The sequence below is a fragment of the Syzygium oleosum genome, unplaced genomic scaffold (assembly GCF_021117445.2).
Source record: "Syzygium oleosum isolate NSW1041296 unplaced genomic scaffold, Sole_v2.1 Sole_v2.09, whole genome shotgun sequence".
NCBI classification, from domain to species: domain Eukaryota; kingdom Viridiplantae; phylum Streptophyta; class Magnoliopsida; order Myrtales; family Myrtaceae; genus Syzygium; species Syzygium oleosum.
The window spans coordinates 1,968,148-1,987,316 of NW_026607493.1; the positions used below are offsets into that span (position 1 = coordinate 1,968,148).

Sequence of the window (19,169 nt, forward strand, 5' to 3'; positions counted from 1 at the left end):
AATTGAAAAGTTTAGAATTGAATTGATAACAATGCAATAGGTTTTGGATTTTTTTGGTACTTTTCCCCTTACATATGAAGCTCTCAGTAATTTGTTTTTGATGGTCACTTTAGCATTTCTTTAATCCTGATATATCTTAACTCCACATCTCTTGTCTTATGCATAATTTGATAAAAGATCTATTATTGGTATATACTTTCATATATTCTTATTCATAATTCTTTAATAGAATTATGAATATTTTGGTAATAAATGCTTTAATAAAGTTTTTTTTATGTATAACTAGATTCTATCTCGAAAATACCTAGAGTTTTTATCTGTGAAGAAACTCGTTCATAATGAGGTTTTGAAAGAATTTAACAATATCCAGAACCCAAGATTAGCCACACACCTTACATATTCAATTAACAACCAATATATATGTGAAGATTTACAGGTCCTAATCTGTCGCTATGTTTAGTGTAGACTCTTCGAAGTCGTCTGGAGATAATGCCGGCCTTCTGAGCAGAATGCGGTGAAACCGGATAAGAAGACCGATATACATGGTCATGAATTTAGTATGCAGAATCAACCACCCGTTAATTCTTGGTCCCGGCGATGATAAGATCGTTTCCAGAAATTATTTGTCAGCTAGTAATAATGCATAGCACAAGTCTTTCCTCAACAGCGTCATCATTTTCTGTACTCCAACCAACAATTCTACGGTAACACGAATTGATGGTAAAACGAGATGAGAGATGAAATACGAATTACCCAAAGAAAGACCTAACATGAAATGGCACGATACGGATAATCCGCATGTTGGCATGAATTGATAACATTGTAAGTTAATTACTTCATCGAAATCTTGATGTCCTATGCCGATAGGAATTGATGCAAATTGCAACACTAATACGATTTTCGACTAACCGCATGTCGTAGAGTGAAAATTTTAATTTTAACATTTTGCCAATGCCTTTTCTCCTAAAGAAAAGATTTTCACAAGGGAAACAAAAGATTACATAATACATAGTGACCTCGATTGAGGCTACATCTGATAATGATTTCCATCTATATATATGTCTCACCAATCTTGTTGTTGAGAACATGCGGACCTGGACAATCTCACGTCCTCAAAACCAACCCTAAAATCATGGCTTCTTCCTCATTTCTGTGGAAGCCTTCTTCTTTAGGAGTCGTCTTCTTGCTCTACTCGCTCTTCTTCCTAAACAACATCACCGTCTTTGTTTCCACTCCATTTCAGGGCATAGGCGTTTCTGCTTCCACCACTTCTTTCGCTCCCAATGTGACTCGCCATGAGGATGAAGCAGAGGCTCTCTTGAAATGGAAATCTAGTCTCGAAAACCACAGCCAGTCTCTCCTATCTTCATGGCATGGTCACAACTCTTGCCACTTTTCGGGTGTCAGTTGCGACGACTACGGATTCGTCGCCCATCTTAATCTTTCTAATCTCGGCCTGAGAGGAACCTTAACTGGCCTCGACTTCTCGCGCTTAACCAAGGTGGTTAGCCTTGACTTTTTCAACAACTCGATCTACGGTCCGATAACCTCGAGTATCGGTAACCTTTCCAAACTTGAGCATCTTGATTTTTGTTATAATAGACTCTCTGGAAACATACCTCCATGTATAGGCATGCTAAAGAGTCTTCGCCTTTTGTCCCTATGTAAAAATTATTTGAGTGGACATATTCCACGGGAGATTGGATTGTTAGATTCTCTTTTGGAAGTTCATTTTGGCGGAAACAATCTCACAGGTCCTATCCCTACCTCACTAGGAAACCTAAGCAGCCTAAATTATCTCTCTCTTTTTCGAAACCAATTTTCAGGGTCCATTCCTCCTCCTCTTGGAAAATTAGGCAACTTAACAGAATTGATTGTAGCACGAAATGACCTTTCTGGTCCCATTCCAAGAGAGATAGGTAACCTAACAAGTTTGGAGTGTCTTGACTTATGGAGGAACAAACTTTCAGGATCCATACCTTTAGAGATCGGGAGGCTAACTGTTCTAACTGAATTAGATCTTTTTGAAAATAATTTGGTGGGGCATATCCCTTCATCTATTCAGAATTTGAGCAATCTGAATACCTTGCACCTATCGTCAAATCATCTTTCAGGTTTGATTCCAGAAGAGATAGGGAAACTAACTTCTCTTGTAGATTTAGATTTGAACGACAATACTTTGACTGGTTCAATCCCAGCATCAATTGGAACCATAGCCAATTTAACTTCGTTAGGCCTTAATCATAACAACTTTCACGGTTCCTTGCCTCCTGAAATTGATAAGCTCGTCCATTTGACTGATTTTCAAATCGCTGATAATGCCCTCGAAGGGCAACTACCGGAAAATATATGCCTCGGGGGATCATTGCAAAAACTCGCTGTCTCGAATAATCATTTCACCGGTCATATCCCTAAAAGCTTGAGGAATTGCACTTCATTAGTTAGAGCGAGGCTCGAAGGAAACAAACTTACTGGGAGTGTAACGGAAGCATTTGGAATATATCCGCGGCTGAATTTTATAGACTTGAGCCACAATTATTTGCACGGCAAACTTTCATGGAAGTGGGGGCATTGCCGCAATTTGACGAGCTTAAGGATATCAAACAACAACATTTCCGGTGAGATACCCCCGATATTTGGAAGGATGGCGCAGTTACAGGTACTTGACCTTTCTTCAAATAATTTAAGTGGAAAGATTCCGAGGGAATTGGGAAGCTCGCAACTACTGCTAGATCTTATCCTCAACAACAATGTAATCACAGGTGATATTCCCAGTGAAATTGGATTTTTATCTCGACTGGAACATCTCAACCTGGCGTCAAACAATTTGAGCGGAGCCATTCCACCGCAGCTCAGCCTATGCACCAACTTGCTGAGCTTGAACTTGAGCCAAAATAAAATCGAAAGAAGCATTCCTCCTGAGATAGGCAATGCACGATTCCTAAGAGTTCTTGATTTGAGTCAGAATCTATTGACCGGCAGAATACCACCAGATCTCGGAAAACTGAGAGTCCTAGAAACTTTCAACATCTCCCACAATGACCTCTCTGGTACCATCCCGCATAGTTTTGCTGACTTATTGGCATTAACTTCTGTTGATGTGTCCTATAATAACTTGGAAGGTCCTCTCCCAAATGTCAAAGCTTTTAAGGAGGCTCCATTTGAGGCAGTTCAGCATAACAAGGGGCTATGTGGGAACGTGGCTGGATTACCGAAATGTAATATTTCTAACATGAGCAAGAAACACAATCGACACGGCAGAGCTAGAATTTTGATTATCCTCGTTCTCTCATTCTTGGGATTCCTCGTTCTCTCTTCCTTCTTGATCTTTCTCGTAATTGTTGAACGCCGTCGAAGAAAGATTATCCAGAGAGAGAGAAATGCACAGACAGAAACGATTGATTTAGATTTCTTGCAGATTCTGAGTTTTGATGGCAAAATTTTCTACGAGCGAATCGTGGAGGCTACGGAAGGATTTGACTCCAAATACTATTTGGGAGAAGGGGCCTATGGCGTTGTTTACAGAGCTGATCTACCATCAGGTCAAACTATTGCAGTCAAGAAAATTCCATCGTCCCAGGAAGATGTGACCGTCGACATCATTCCTTTTGAAAGGGAAATTGAAGCCTTAAGAAATATTCGCCACCGCAACATCGTGAAGCTTTACGGGTTCTGCTCTCATGCACGACATTGTTTTCTGGTGTACGAGTACGTCGAAAGAGGGAGCTTGAGAACAATTCTGCATGATGATGAAAGAGCAACAGAGTTTGGCTGGGACAAAAGGATAAACATGATTCGAGCAGTTGCGGATGCATTGTCGTATATGCATTACGATTGTTTTCCTCCATTGATCCATCGAGACTTGACCAGCAACAACATCTTGTTGGATGCTAATTATGAGGCTCGCGTTTCAGACTTTGGCACGGCAAGATTATTGAGGCCGGATTCGACCAACTGGACTACTATTGCTGGCACCGTCGGATACATCGCTCCAGGTGATGTTCTTTGCAAAAGCATATTAATTTACTGTCCCAACTCGTGTTGTCATTGGAAATTCCTTAATTATTTGAAAGCAAATTTTCGAATCTTTAATTATAGATGACAAGATTATCATTGGACTTTGAATTCTTCAATTGCAGAGCTAGCTTATACCAACATTCCAACTGAAAAATGTGATGTATATAGCTTTGGAGTTGTGGTACTGGAGACAATCATGGGAAAGCATCCGGGAGATTACGTCTCGTCAGTATTTTCATCCACTCAATCCAAGTCGCAAACACCATTGAAGGATGTACTGGACCAACGGCTCTCTCCTCCAACGAACTGGGATGCGCGACACATAATGTCTATCGCAGCACTAGCGCTCGCGTGCTTGCGGGCCAATCCTCAACTTCGACCGACCATGACACAAGTCTCACGAAAGCTTCGAGTTCAAGCACCACCGGTTTTGCCGTTCTTTGGAGTCACCTTCGAACAACTCCGTGATCTCGATGGCCGGAACTTTTAGACCACATTCAGGTGGTTGTTAAGTTGTCGATCGAGTTAATGTCGTGTGTTCGCCTTTTCGGGCTTCTGTGTTCGGTAGTAAAATGTTGATTAGTATTAAAACTTCGAAGATGCATAGTCTAAATGTTTTCTTTTTGTTAGAGGAGAAGGACAGTAAACTTTCTTCCTTCGGTGTAAGCAAGCATCTATTCATAGTAAAATAACTTGCTTCTTATTAGCCAAATAATTCTGACTTGTTTGAAATATCATGTTCCGTATCACATCACAAGGTCGTGCATGCGCAATTATTCTGGGATACTTCACAGCTTTGAGATCGCTATGTTCGGGGAACTTGATTGATGACCAACGGTTCTTGGCTTTTGAGCAGCCAAAACCGGGGTTGGAAGTTTGGAACGTCCGGAATTGACATCGGTCCTTTTCAGAGCGAGTTCGGCATTGGGGCAATTAGCGGGTCATATTCAACGGTCAGTAATAACTAACTGGCACATCAATTAATAGACGGAATTTGTTTGCCCAAATGTGTGAAGCTAGTATTCCTCAAAGAATGATGATGATTGAGGAATCCGAAAGTCAAGAAGAGAAGGAGAGATAATTTACTTGATGAACGGGACGTGATATTTAATCGCCCGCATCCATGTTAGCAATTTCCGGCCAAAATTAGCCGAATTGACTCAATTGGCAAGAAGTGAAAAGGTTTAGAACTCAATTGGCAAAATTTAAAGGTTTAAGACTGAATTGGCAAAAATACAATAGGTCTAAGACTTCTTGGACAATTTTCCCGTCAATTTTATGTGTCGGGCTGAGCACGCCATGGGAAATCCTGTGCACGGGCCGGCACGCCCATGACCCCAACGGGCCGCGCTAGCCCCCGTGTTAGGCTCAAGCACGTTATGCCCAAGGCGGTTTTTAATTTCTTTGTTTCTTTTTTATATTTTTTAGAAATAATTTAAAATTCAATTAAAAGATGGAAAAAATTAAGGAAATTTCAGTAGAATAAATTATTCATACTTCATGATTATTTTTTATAGTGAGTTCCAAGTAGGGATGATCGGACAAAAATGGAATACATAACATAGTACGTAAGACTCGCACCTAAACGAATACATCTCATTATAAAATCAAATAACACCATACAGGTTGCCATTGTCAAAATACAAATACGTGAGAAGCAAACTCGGATCATTACATTCTCATAAAAAAAATTACAACCTAATAATTAAAAACACATTTTTATCATCACGGGAACATATCGTGCAGATGGCCTTCTCCTCACCATTGGGGAAGCCCAGCCCACGGTGTCCAACATCTTCCAACCATTCAACCCTCGCCATTTGGGAAATGGGTTGGGCGCTGCAGCTCATTTAGGTCGATCGCGAATTCCAAGCTCGGAAATATGCTTTACAGAGTTATCGCCATTTTCTAAGAAGTAAGGAGAAGAGATCGATCGTGAAAATAAGAGGAGGAGGAGCGGTTAAATTTCTTAAGAAGTTGATTCTTTTTCATTAATTTTTTTTCTCGTTAATCCAAAAATCAATATGCGACAGCATACTTCCGTTGAAGGGTGTTTTGGTAAATGATGCTTTTCAGTGTCAAGTCAAACTTGGAAATAACAAAGTGAAGGAAAGAGCGGGTTTTCCGCCGTGCCCGTGCCGTGCTTCCTGGTCCTGGCACCGAAAGTCCAACTTGGACAGGAGTTCCTACCGCATATCGTGCAAATTACTGCATACTTGAAGAATGAATTACTGTTGTGTTTCGGTAATTAATGAAATATTCAAGAGTCTTCATTCCAGGTTGCATGTATATTAGTACTGTATAACATAGGATGAAAATGGGGAGGGGAGCCTGTCGCCGCCCCTACTTCGCTCGCGTCTTCCCCTATGACCCATATTCGGGGCCTCCCGAGGGCTTCGTTAAACTCACCGTGCTTGTTGCTTCCCAGTCAAATGTTTCGGCTTTTAGCTTTGAAATCTATCTTAATTGAAGGATAATCCATAATCAAATTTCTACATGGCAGTTTCTTGCCTAACAAGTTGACTTTGATCGAAGTCGTGCAATCTTGTGCGATGGTTTAGCATCATGGCGGCGACTAGGTAGTTAGTCAGTTGCGGGGATACTTACATTACGTACACATCTGTTAAGCACCGTTTATATTGAGTTGACAAGCAAAATAGCTGCAGAAAACTTCTCTTCGTTGATTTAGCACCAAAATCTTATTTTATTCTAACTTAAGTGGGAAAAAAAGTGTTTTCAACAAGCAAGGAGTGCCATTTACCATGTCCATTAGACTTGTTAGTAACTTTCTCCGATGGGGTGCAACATTGGAAACAGTACCTCGCGCCTGGCCAGTTGGTGGTGACCCCCTTCCACGCACTTGATAAAAGAAAGAGAACTTTTAACCACCTTTATTTTTTAAATCTTTTTTCGTTATCCTTTCATGTCGCTCTTCCTTGCAATATCCTTGTCCCGCTTTTGCATGTCGTACTTTATGAGAAAAATGATAGATAGTCATTGAATATTCATAAATTTTTTAAATTTTTGTACGTTGCCGTATTTTATATAAACAATACAATAAGACAAGTATGATTACGAGTTATGACTTTTTCCAGTAGATCATAGAGTTAGAGGTACTCATTGGGGCTCAAATCTGGGGTTTGACCTAAAATTTTTACCTAAGTCGGTCCATCATAAAGTTTGGCTCGGGCCCAACATGTATAACATGACAGATTCCATGACTCACGAGGAGGAACTAGGCCCACAATGACTGGGAGAAGTAAGCGAGGGACATGTCAAGAAAAGACAAAAAGGGAACGACAGCTTAAAAAGATTGAACACGTTGCAGCACGATGACGCCTTCCCATTGGATCCACGATTTTTCATTACTTTAATAATTGAGTTCGATCAGATTCGATTGTCCAAGACGGATGCCGACATAACTCAAATAGAAAGTAATTTGATTGAAAATTGACATAAAATGATTCATAAACTTTGATTCAATGTGAAATGTGGTCCTTGAACTTTTGATTTATTCAATATAGTCTTTGAAGTTTTGGTACATATTTAATTTAGTCCCCGAATTATATGAAAATGTTAAATGCTGTCCTTAATCTTGAATTAATAGAAGGATGACACTGGATATTTTCATATAGTTCAGGGATTATATTAAACATGTCCCAAAAGTTCAATGACCACATTAAACAAATTAAAAGTTTAGAGACCATATTGCATATTGAGTGAAAGTTCGGGGAGCACATTGAATAAATGAAAATTTAGGGACTATTTGTGTCATTATCCCTAAATTTATTCGAAGCTTGAGCTCAAATGTTGAAAATACTAGAAAATTGAGAAACAAATTTTTTTAATCTATTCCTAACATTGACAATTGTGAAGTCGATAAATGATATTGTTCATTTAATTGTTACGTTGTTAAATAGATACTTAAGCTCGACCTTTGCCCAATTAATTTTTTTTTAATACTGCACCACAATAAGCATATACTTATGAGTTAACCAAGTTACTTGACTCGTTTTCAATCGTATTAGTGACCTCTTGGCTTTGTATCTTCGGAAGATTATTATGAGATAAGCATGGGCGGATGCATCAAGAATTTGATTTTAGTTTCTTTGTGCAACAATATTGTCAAGCCTCAAAAATTGATTAAAGTATCTTCTTTTGTATAAAAGATTATACTAGATATTAGAAAGTTTCAAGAATGTTTATGGCAATTTTTAAGCATATAATTTAAGAGACTTTTTAGTTAAGCTTTTTAAAAAGCAAAAGGCAATTTTTTTGCTTTCCCATCGTCAAATTTTGAAATATTACTGAAATTTCAAAAATTTATAGAAAAGATTATATCTGAATTTAAGGATCAATATTTGTATATTGTGTAAATTTTGCATGTCTAGATTAAGAAAAGATGAGAGTGAGTTGCGAAATTTAGATGATTAGATGAAGTAAAGAGGAAAAAAGTAAATGTCTATTCAAGTGATTCTAATTTTTACTACATGATCTTCATATAGACATTACAAATGCGCACAGGTTTAAACTCATGGATTGGTTAAGTGATTGCATTGGTGCTAAGTAATTTTTTGATGGATTATGACTACTAATTAAACATTATCTATTTATTTATCTTTACTGTCCTTGAAGATAATCAATAGAGTTGTCAATTTATCATGGAAATAATAGAGAAGAAACTGATATCAAAGTTCCGTTTCTTTCTTAATCATAGCTTTTCTGCACCACAACCACAAGGCACAAGCAGGAAGTCCAACGCTTCCTTAATTTTTTGTCTGAAATGGTCTGAACTCAATTTTCAAATTTTCCAAATTAAATCCTAATCCCCCAAATTTCCCAAATTTCGTGATAGAACTAAACTAGTCCAATCAAGTTCTAGTGGGTCAGCGCCACGCCTTTCAACATTTCCCACAGTCGTCGTCCCTGATGAGTGCAGGATCGCTGCCGTGTCCGATTTCGAGACATTGATTCGGTCAAGAACGCTGGTTTGAGCCACCACCTTTGTTAGGTACTCGGAACTCCAGCGAGTCCATCAGAACCATTCTGAGTAGGGAGGAAGCGCGGGAAGTCAAGGCTGAGGCGGGAGCGAAGAGAGGAAGCCAGAGACCGGACTCGGCGATGATTTCTTTCTTTTTTTTTTTTTGTTCAAAAGATGACTAGTGATTGAGTCTCATCGATCGGTACTATTTACTTATTATACCCAATTGGCGCACACTAAACTATTTGGAAAAAGGAAAAGACATTATCTTTGCAATATATCATCAATCACGAAAAAAAAAATTAAAAAAAGTTGTTCAAGAAAGGCCCCATTCGTGGGAAAAACTGACTAGCTGTAAGAGGCATTGGCCTCCACTGAGGAGCTTGATGTTCCATTTATACGTATGTCATCCATCTTGTTATGAATATGTGTAGACCTGAGCCATCTCCACCCTCCCAAATCATGGCTTCTTCCTTATTGCTGTCCATCATGTCTCCTTTACGTGTCTTCATCTTCTTCTTCTTGCTCTTCTTAATCGACACCACTTCATCTCACGGGGCAGGCATTTCTGCTTCCTCCACTTCTTTTCCCACTATCAATGCGACTGAGGGTATAGATGAAGCAGAGGCTCTCCTGAATTGGAAATCTAGCCTTGACAATCATAACCAATCTCTCCTCTCTTCATGGCATGGTGACAATCCTTGCAGCTTTACCGGTGTCACTTGCTTCACTTGCGACGGTTTTGGAGCCGTCACTCTTCTAAATCTTTTCAATCTCGGTTTGAGAGGAACTCTCGACGGCCTCAACTTCTCGCGCTTAACCAATGTGGTTAGCTTTAAATTTGCCAACAACTCAATCCATGGTTCCATACTCTCGAGTATAGGTAACCTTTCCAAACTCAACTCTCTTGATCTTTGCTTCAATGAACTGTCCGGGGCAATTCCTCCAAGTATAGGTATGTTGGAGAGTCTTCATTCTTTGTACCTATGTGCAAATAATATTTCCGGTTCCATTCCGACAGAGATAAGTGGCTTGAGGAATTTGGAAATTCTTTACATATGGTACAATAGACTTTCAGGATTTATACCTTCGGAAATCGAGAGGCTCACTTCTCTGATTAGACTTGCCCTATCGTTGAACAATCTCGCTGGCTCACTTTCTCGTTCCATCGAAAACTTGACGAGTTTATCTCTTCTTTACTTTTATGACAATGGACTTTCGGGACTCATACCTTTAGATATAGGAGGCTCAGTTCTCTTACCAACCTTGATCTATCGTCCAACAATCTCGTCGGCTCACTTCCTCGTTCCATCGGCAACTTGACGAGTTTATCTCTTCTTTATCTTTCCCACAATGGACTTTCGGGACCCATACCTTAATATATTGGGAGGCTCACTTCTCTTACCAACCTTGATCTATCGTCCAACAATCTCGCTGGCTCACTTCCACGTTCCATCGGAAACTTGACGAGTTTATCTCTTCTTTACCTTTCCCACAATGGATTTTCAAGACCTATACCTTCGGATATTGGGAGGCTTGCTTCTCTTACCAATCTTGATCTATCGTCCAACAATCTCGCTGGCTCACTTCCTCGTTCCATCGGGAACTTGGCGAGTTTATCTCTTCTTTACCTTTGCCGCAATGGATTTTCAGGACCCATACCTTCGGATATTGGGAGGCTCACTTCTCTTACCAATCTTGATCTATCATTCAGCAATCTCGCTGGCTCACTTCCTCGTTTCATCGGAAACTTGACGAGTTTATCTCTTCTTTCCCTTCCCCAAAATGGACTTTCGGGACCCACACCTTCAAAACTTGCGAGGCTCACTTCACTTACCAACCTTGACCTATCATCCAACAATCTCACCGGCTCAATTCCTCGTTCATTGGAAACTTGACGAGTTTATCTCTTCTTTACCTTTCCCACAATGGACTTTCAGGACCCATACCTTTAGATATTAGGAGGCTCACTTCTCTTTTTCATCTTCTCCTATCATCCAACAATCTCACCGGCTTAATTCCTAGTTCCATCGGAAACTTGACAAGTTTATCTGTTTTTCACCTTGGTTACAACAAATTCTTGGGTTCCTTGCCTTCTGATCTTAATAAGATAACACATTGTACAGTTTTTCATCTACATCATAATGAACTAGAGGGGGAATTGCTGGGAGATTTATGCCTTGGGAGATCATTTCAATATTCCACCATGAACAATAATCATTTCACGGGTCCTGTCCCAACAAACTTAGAGAACTGTAGCACATTAATTAGATTGAGGCTAGATGGAAACCAACTTACTGGAAACATAACAGAAGCTTTTGGAAAATATCCACATCTATATTTTATTGACTTAAGTCACAATCATTTGTACGGCGAACTTTCGTGGAAATGGAGCATTGTCGTAATTGACGAGCTTAAGGATATCAAACAACAGCATTTCTGGTGAGATACCCACACTATTTGGAAGGATGGCTCAATTATGGCTACTCAACCTTTCTTCAAATAATTTAAGCGGAGAGATTCCAAGGGAATTGGGAAGCCTGTCGATATTGTTAGGACTCGATCTAAGCAGCAGCGCTATCACGGGAAATGTCCCGACTGAGATTTGGACTTTTATCCCATCTAGTATATCTGAACTTGGCATCAAACAATTTAAGTGGATCGATACTGGTGCAGCTAGGCTGATGCAAAAGCTTGTTGAGCTTGAGCTTGAGCAGAAACAAATTGTGGAGAACCATTCCTCTTGAGATAGGCAACGCACAATTCCTTGAGGTTATTGACTTGAGTCATAATTTGTTGATTGGAAACATACCGAGAGTACTTGGACAATTGAGAATGCTGCAAGTTCTAATTATCTCCCACAACAGCCTTTCTGGTTCCATTCCACATACTTTTAGTGAGATGTCAGCCTTAACTTCCATTGATTTATCCTACAATAACCTGGAAGGTCCTCTCCCAAATGTCAAAGCTTTCAATGTGGCTCCATTTGAGACAATTCAGCATAAAATAGGGCTATGTGGAAATGTCGTTGGTTTACCGAAATGCAATTCTACCGGAAGCAAGAAATGCAATCGATACATTGGAGCTAGAATCACAGTAATCCTCATTCTCTCGTTCTTGGGGTTTCTCCTTCTCTCTTGCACCTTGGTCGCTCTTGTAATCGTCAATTATCGTCGAAGAAGGATTATCAAGAGAGGCAACAATGAACATGCAAATGATTTGGATTTTTTCCGTATTTTGAGTTATGATGGCAAAGTTTTCTACGACCGAATCATCGAGGCCACGGAAGGATTTGACTCCAAGTACTATGTGGGTGAAGGAACATATGGAATTGTTTTTAAATCCGAGATATCATAAGGTCAAACAATTGCTGTGAACCAAATCTCTTCATCCCATGAAGATAGTGAGATTGTTGATTTCATACCATTTGAAAGGGAAATTGAAGCCCTAACAATTTGATACCATTTGAAAGGGAAATTGAAGCCCTAACAAACTTACGCCACCGCAACATCGTGAAATTTTATGGATTTTGCTCTCTCATGTCCAACGGCGTTTTTTGGTGTTTGAGTACATGGAAAGAGAAAGCTTGAGAACAAATTTAAACAAGGATGAAAGAGCCAAAGAATTTCAATGGGACAAGAGGATAAATGCGGTCCGAGGAGTTGCGGATGCATTGTCCTATATGCATCACGAATGTTCACCTCCGTTGATTCATTGAGACTTGACCAGTAACAGCATTCTATTGGATCGCGATTATGAGGCTCATGTTTTTGATTTTGGCACCGCAAGGCTATTGAGACTAGATTCATCAAATTGGACTAATATTGCTGGCACCATCAGATATATTGTTCCTGGTACTTTGTAATTTGTTGAATTTCGATGGGCATTTAGTGTCGGATATCCATTCTATAATTGAACTTTCACTAGGTTCTTTAGCTATTAATCTTCTTATGGCAATTAGTTTACTAATTTAGAGCTTCCAAGTTTAGTGTTGATCAGAAAGCTTCCCGATTTCCCTAATAAGGAAGAATTGGCAAAAATGCGGAAAAAACATCATAAGCGATCCATTTCAAGTATATTAAGTTCGTTTGACCTACGTGATGCTCGTACTTTAAGCGTCAAACAAAATCCTATGAACTTCGCCGAAGCATATACGCCCATGCTCAAATCAATTTTGTAAGTTTAGACTAAGTAGAAATTTGTACTTGTAATCATCACGTTTTGGGAAGCAATGTTGTCAACTTGAATACATCTTGTGATCGAGCTTTTAAAAAAATTATATGATTTCTCCACTTGCAGAGCTTGCTTATTCTACTATTCCTACCGAAAAATGTGATGTGCATAGCTTTGGAGTCGTCGCATTAGAGATAATCATGGGGAAGCATCCGGGAGATCGTGTCTTTCGGGAATGTTCATCATTTACCCAAAATGAGTCAATGATGTTGTTGAAGGATGTGTTGGATCAACCTCTCTCGCCTTCTAGACTTTGTCTTCAAGATGCCCAAGATGTGGTCTCGATCGCCAAGCTAGCGTTCGTGTGTTTGCAAACCGATCCGCAGCTTCGACTGACCATGGCACAAGTTTCGCATGAGCTTCGCGTTCAAGTACCCCTGGAACTACCACTCTTTGCAATCAACTTAGAGCAATTTTGCTATCTCAGTGTAAGGAAATTTGGAGCATTTGCAGTAGAAGGTGAGTATTGAATTTACTTTCCACGTGTTATTTTATTTGGTTCGTAATAATGATGACCATCACCTTTTAAATATCTTCTTAGTTCTCACTCATCCCAACCATGTGATTTATGATTTTCGCTGCAGAACTAGCTTCCCTTTGAACGTTATAGAAAAAGTGCAATGTTTATTGTTTGGAGTCGTGGCACTAGAAATAATAAAGGGAAAGCTTCTGGGGAGATCTTATTTCACAATTATTAGAATTTTTTTCAAGCAATTAGGAAGTAAATTTGTAAAATGCATTGGATCAACATCTGTTGCCTTAGATGTAAAGCACATGTAGTTTCCGCTTCTGGAAGAGATAATGATACTAGTTATCCGTGAAATTTTATCAAAGTGTAATGTGTGAACTTTTAATTTATTCCATTAAATAACCATTGACTATATTTGCAATACCATCCCGGAACTTTCAGTTGCTTCAATTTCATACTACAATTGGATCTACCTAATTTCCATATTCAATAAGCATAAGTTGTACATCCAAACTTATGGAGCGGTTAAACTAGTAAAACTGGATAGATTTCAAATTTTCTTACCCATAATCCATTCTCACTTCATTAAGCGTCAAATTTTAGGACATTTGAACCATTCTAAATTGACATTTACTTAGGCCATTTCATTATCTTGGGTAATGAGAAGATTAACCTGACTGTGTGTGTATCTTTACCATATAAATTGTTGTCAAACCTGTCAAAAGCTGGAGCTGGTTTCAGCATCATCCCTCTTTGGCTCCGCACTCATTGTCGCCACCATTGCCTCTACATGTTCGCTTCGTGAAGGTGCCTAAATTTTTCGTAACTCCTCGTTATTGGACACGTGGGATTCTGCGCATCTCTCTTTCCCGTCTCAATGATTGTCTGCTGGTAGACTTTAAACTAAGAAATTTCACTTACAAATGTCTTATCCCGAAATTTGAAAATCTAGACAGCAACAAAGTCAATTAAATCTAAACAAATCAAGAAGTCTCGCTCTTCTTGAGGCAGTTACTACGAAGTTACGACACAAAAATACATCACTTTGCGACAAATCGATGAAGAAATTCCCAAGGTCAGCACCCAAAATCACGCATGTAGCAATTCAGCGATTCCCCCCTCCATTTTGCTTCAAATTGGTTTCAATTTTCCTTCTTTGTTTTCTCTAACGGCCGTATAATGGGGGAAGAGGACGACTTGATGGATTGCCACTTGTCCCTTTTCTCCACTAATTTTTCATGCCATATAGATTGGCTGGCCACTTTAACTTTGGGTTTGAAAAGAATTCGCAGTTTCTTTCTATAGGAGTCTAATTGCTACAATTATTGTTGTTTGGGCCCCGCAAGTTTGTAAAATACCTGGGCCGCTTATGCAATTTCCAGACGAGTTTATTTTAGGTCCTACATAGATGAAAATCAATTTCTATCTCGTTTCAGTCATGTATTCGTGCACTTATCATCACAACCACGTAAGACCTCGATTGAGCGTCGATATGCGACTCGTTGTTAAAATTTCGGATATCACACTTGCATAATATATACGCAGAAAACAACTCGTCTATATCCATGCCAAAGGCGTGAAGGGCCCGAGCATCTCTCGATCAATTATGGATACTCGTTTGCGAAATAAAACTCTCTACCTTTTCACATATTTGACCAACACCAACATGCAATTAAATTACGTATTTAATTGGTTTGCATAATCAGACTTCTCCACACTTAAATTTCGCGTCAACAGCTACTGTCAGTCAGTACTAGTAGTTTGTGAACTTTTGTTGATGCGTAGAGTCGTAATAAAATTTTAAATTTGTTCAATTAAATCATAATTACTAATGTGCAATGTCTTTCGAGAACTTTTAGTTGGTCCGCTTATGTCCCTAATATATTTTAACATGTTCATTGTCATCCTAGCATTAATTAATTTGAATGAACTATGGCATCGACACAAAATTAATAAAGCTGATGTTTTATGGAGAATCCGTGGATTTGGTGCATGTCCGGCTTATTTTCTGCTGCTGCTGCTGCTGTCCTGTGGTTGGTCTTTTTGGACTCAAATTTGAAAAGAACAGGTTATAATCGAAGTTATCTTCCAAACATTGTGTTCGCAAATATGTGCTGGACCTGAGAGGGCTGTTAATCTAGATTGCACTTGAAATTTGTGCGTGGTGAAGAGTATCCAGAGAGGGCTAATATTAGATTGCACTTGAAATTGTTTGTGCTGAAGACTGTCCATTGCCTTCTCTTTCATTTATGATTGCAAACTCCGGAATTCTCCTGCATGTTTTTGCATCTCACCTTGTTGCTTCGATAACGTGTCAGTTTATTACTTTTGGTCTTTCGTTTTTGTTGCTTCAATAACGTGTCTGTTTATTACTTTTGGTCTTTCTTTTGCTGTTAATGTTTGATGAGTGACTAAGCCCAGCGGTCCAAAAACCTCTGAACAGGAAGAGGGTCGAATAGCTTGGCACAAGTTATGCTTGGTTAGGGATCAATTCATATGCAACCATCATGCCTTCTATGAGATTGTTGAGAATTCTATATGCTGCAACGTGAAAAATCTTATGCTGGATGATGAAGAAATGATAAACTTATCACATGGGTTTGAGAGAGAAAATTTTATCTGTGCGGCCTTAGGAATTTCCTCCCAAGTTAGCTTTCCTACACTCACTTAAAATCTTAGAGAGAAAAAGTTTAAAGAGAGAAGCTCTGGATTGTATTTCACATGATAATGAGATGTACAAATGAGGGAAGGAGACCCTTTTATATACAAAGTACAATACTGACCATATCCGTAGATCTCTCTTCAATTTAACGGTGGAGATTGCACCTCTCTATCTCTCAATTAAAGGCCACATCTCTATCGGCCAATAGAATTACAAGAATGAGGTACAATTACAATAATGCCCGCCCCCAGGAGTATTCTAGAACAAATCAAAAAAACCCTAAGACTTAGTATCCTCGAGATCTGTCTTTTCGTTCATGAAACATTCACGCTCCATCGTTCAGAAAACCTTGAGAACGATCCAATTCTCTGGACCGTGACACGTGCGTGTTGGCTTTTTTTTTACTGGCTTAAGGTATTTGTTCCTCTCTTGCCTTTTTTAGTTTGATACTTAAGCGATGCTCCTTTTATTTGTCGCTCATAGTGAAAAAGTTGGAACTTCAAGGAGATTTGGTTTCTGATTTACGAAGCAAGGACAGTTTCTAGTGGATTCAAATCGTGGGAGTAGCAGTTTTGATTTGACGCGTGTTTTTCCAATAAGCAATCACTCTCTTATTTCTTGAGTTGAAATGGGAACAATGTAAAGAGCGCAGAGCTGGAAGACGGCAACTATGTCTTCTATTGTTCTTGCATAAGGGTATATTGCATCATATTTCATTACTTAAATACGGAGTAAGGTTAATTTAATTACGCTATCGAGTCTCTTTCTTCCCTTCGGTGGGAGTCTGCTTGGGGTGCCAATCGCCTGAATCTTGTCTAAGCTAATCCATTGCATTATTCACGTTTGACAGAGCGACCGATATTTCGATTAAATGTTTTTTCTATCTATTTGATATCCTTACCATCTACTTTTTAAATCCACAAGCTACCCATTATCTAAAAAAGATATAAAAAAAAAACTGTCCAAATTTCCATTCAAAAAGAAAAATGACCTATTAGTCTTATGGAATTGGGGGAGTGTGGTCTTTAACGGCCAAAGATTAAACCATATGAGGTGAGGACTACTATGCAGAGGAATTTGCTTGAAAGGTGAAAATATACGGGGGACTCTAAAACAGAGTTTCAGGCTTATAATGTCATTCAGATGAATTTTTTTGGAAGTTTAACTGAGTTTTAACTCTGATGAAAGCTGCACTTGGCAATCAAACTTGCGGGCCATAAAGGGTTTCATCAGTTTATAGATGCCTTTCCAGTTCTTCTCTTCTTTGACTTATTGCAGTGATAAGTATTGGGCAAGAAGAAAATCACAAACCAGGGACACTGTGCATCTGTCCATGCGTTTCGCTATCAGGTGTGGCGCCCCTTCACCGAGCTTGAAGAAGAAAACCATTAACCATCTTTTCTGTCTTTTTGGTGTTTCTTTTGTGAGCAATTTTTCTCTTCTTTTAGCCACACAGACTGATAAAGGTGAAAGTCGTTGAACGCAATCAAACCTCGTTATCCGGATCCATGTAAAAAGAGACTGATTGAAATTTATCGCTCATTGCATTAACACTTGAGATTTTATTAAATATTTTCAGCGAAAAAGGAACAATGCAAGTGTCATAACTTTTATACGGTTTTCGTTTGAGTGTCATAACTTTTTTTTTTTAATAATTTAAGTACTATTGCTTTTGTGCGATGCTCACTTGAGTGTTTTAATTTTATTTTTCAATCCCTGAAGTACCAAATAATTTCTTAATCAATCACTTGATTGCCATAGTTTATAAAAAAATGTTCACCGCAAGTTGGGGAAAATCGTTGAATCAATCATAAACCTAATTGTATGAATATCAATTCGGTTATAAACTTTTCAATTTTGCCAATTTAGTCCTAAACATTGCGTGAAAATCCAATGCAGTCCTCATGGTCAATTTTCGTCGGAACGGCCGGTGATGACTATATTGCAACGTTGGCAATTTTCGGCGAAAATTGTAAGAATGACTACCTCGGAATTTCGTGCAAAGGTTTATGTTGACACCTATTTTTTAATTGTCCAATTAAATTAATTACACAAAATTTAGGAATTAAATTTTTTAACTCCTAAAACAAAAATATTTTTATTTAATTTCTTTGCATATAGACATTAGGCTCATTGCATTAATATGATCTATCTGAGCATACTTTCTTAATTAATTAAAATTTTTTTAAAAAATATATTAATCAAAATATTATTATTATTTAAAAAAAGCAGAAGAAGAAGAAGGGAAAACGGGCCGAGCAAGGCCCAGCCCGGCCTCCATTTCCTCTCCATCTCTCCCAGGCCCGGCCTCCTTCCTTCTCTCTCCTTTCCCTTTCCTCCTTCCCCATGTTAGTTGCCTGAAGCGGTGGACACTCCACAGCTATGGAAACGGCGGAACGCTCTGCACAGCCAAGCAAAGGAGACGTAGAGCAGAAGGAGAGTAGGCGGAGCAGGTGGCTGGCCGCCATAAAAAGCCAAGAGAGACGGGGGGTTTAAGGGGGGAGGAACGAAAAAATAAGAGGAGGGGGGCGCTCGGTTTGGAGAGGGAGACCGAGAGAGATCCAGGGAGAGATTGAGCGAGACAGAGGGTCATAGAGTTTTTCCGGCGAGCGCCGCGCTCGTGCCGCGCCCGACAACTCATGGTCGTCAACCCTCCCCCGTCGCCAAGCCTCGGTAGGTTACGGTCGCCGGTTTTCGTTTTCGATTGGTTTGGGGGTCGTTTTTTTTGGATCCCGGTTCGACAGCCTCAAGGCGGCCGGCCATGGCCACGACCTACCGCCGCCGTCGTTTTGTTCGGTTTTTGACCA

The 19,169-nt window shown here is 39.3% G+C and overlaps 1 protein-coding gene and 1 pseudogene across 1 annotated transcript; both read left to right on the forward strand.

Annotated features, from left to right (window-relative positions):
- Positions 1-1,058: 1,058 nt before the first annotated feature.
- On the forward strand, positions 1,059-4,675 carry LOC130138883 (MDIS1-interacting receptor like kinase 2-like). The gene is made up of 2 exons (XM_056314387.1): positions 1,059-3,995; positions 4,140-4,675. The coding sequence occupies exons 1-2, from the start codon at positions 1,133-1,135 to the stop codon at positions 4,505-4,507; spliced, it is 3,231 nt and encodes a 1,076-aa protein (XP_056170362.1). The 5' UTR covers positions 1,059-1,132; the 3' UTR covers positions 4,508-4,675.
- Positions 4,676-11,422: 6,747 nt separating this feature from the next.
- On the forward strand, positions 11,423-13,701 carry LOC115694358 (MDIS1-interacting receptor like kinase 2-like; annotated as a pseudogene).
- The last annotated feature ends 5,468 nt before the right edge of the window (positions 13,702-19,169 follow it).

Coding starts and splice junctions, on each gene's coding strand:
- LOC130138883 (XM_056314387.1), top strand. CDS start 1,133: ATGGCTTCTTCCTCATTTCTGTGGAAGCCTTCTTCTTTAGGAGTCGTC. Junction 3,996..4,139: donor CGTCGGATACATCGCTCCAG/GTGATGTTCTTT, acceptor CTTCAATTGCAG/AGCTAGCTTATACCAACATT.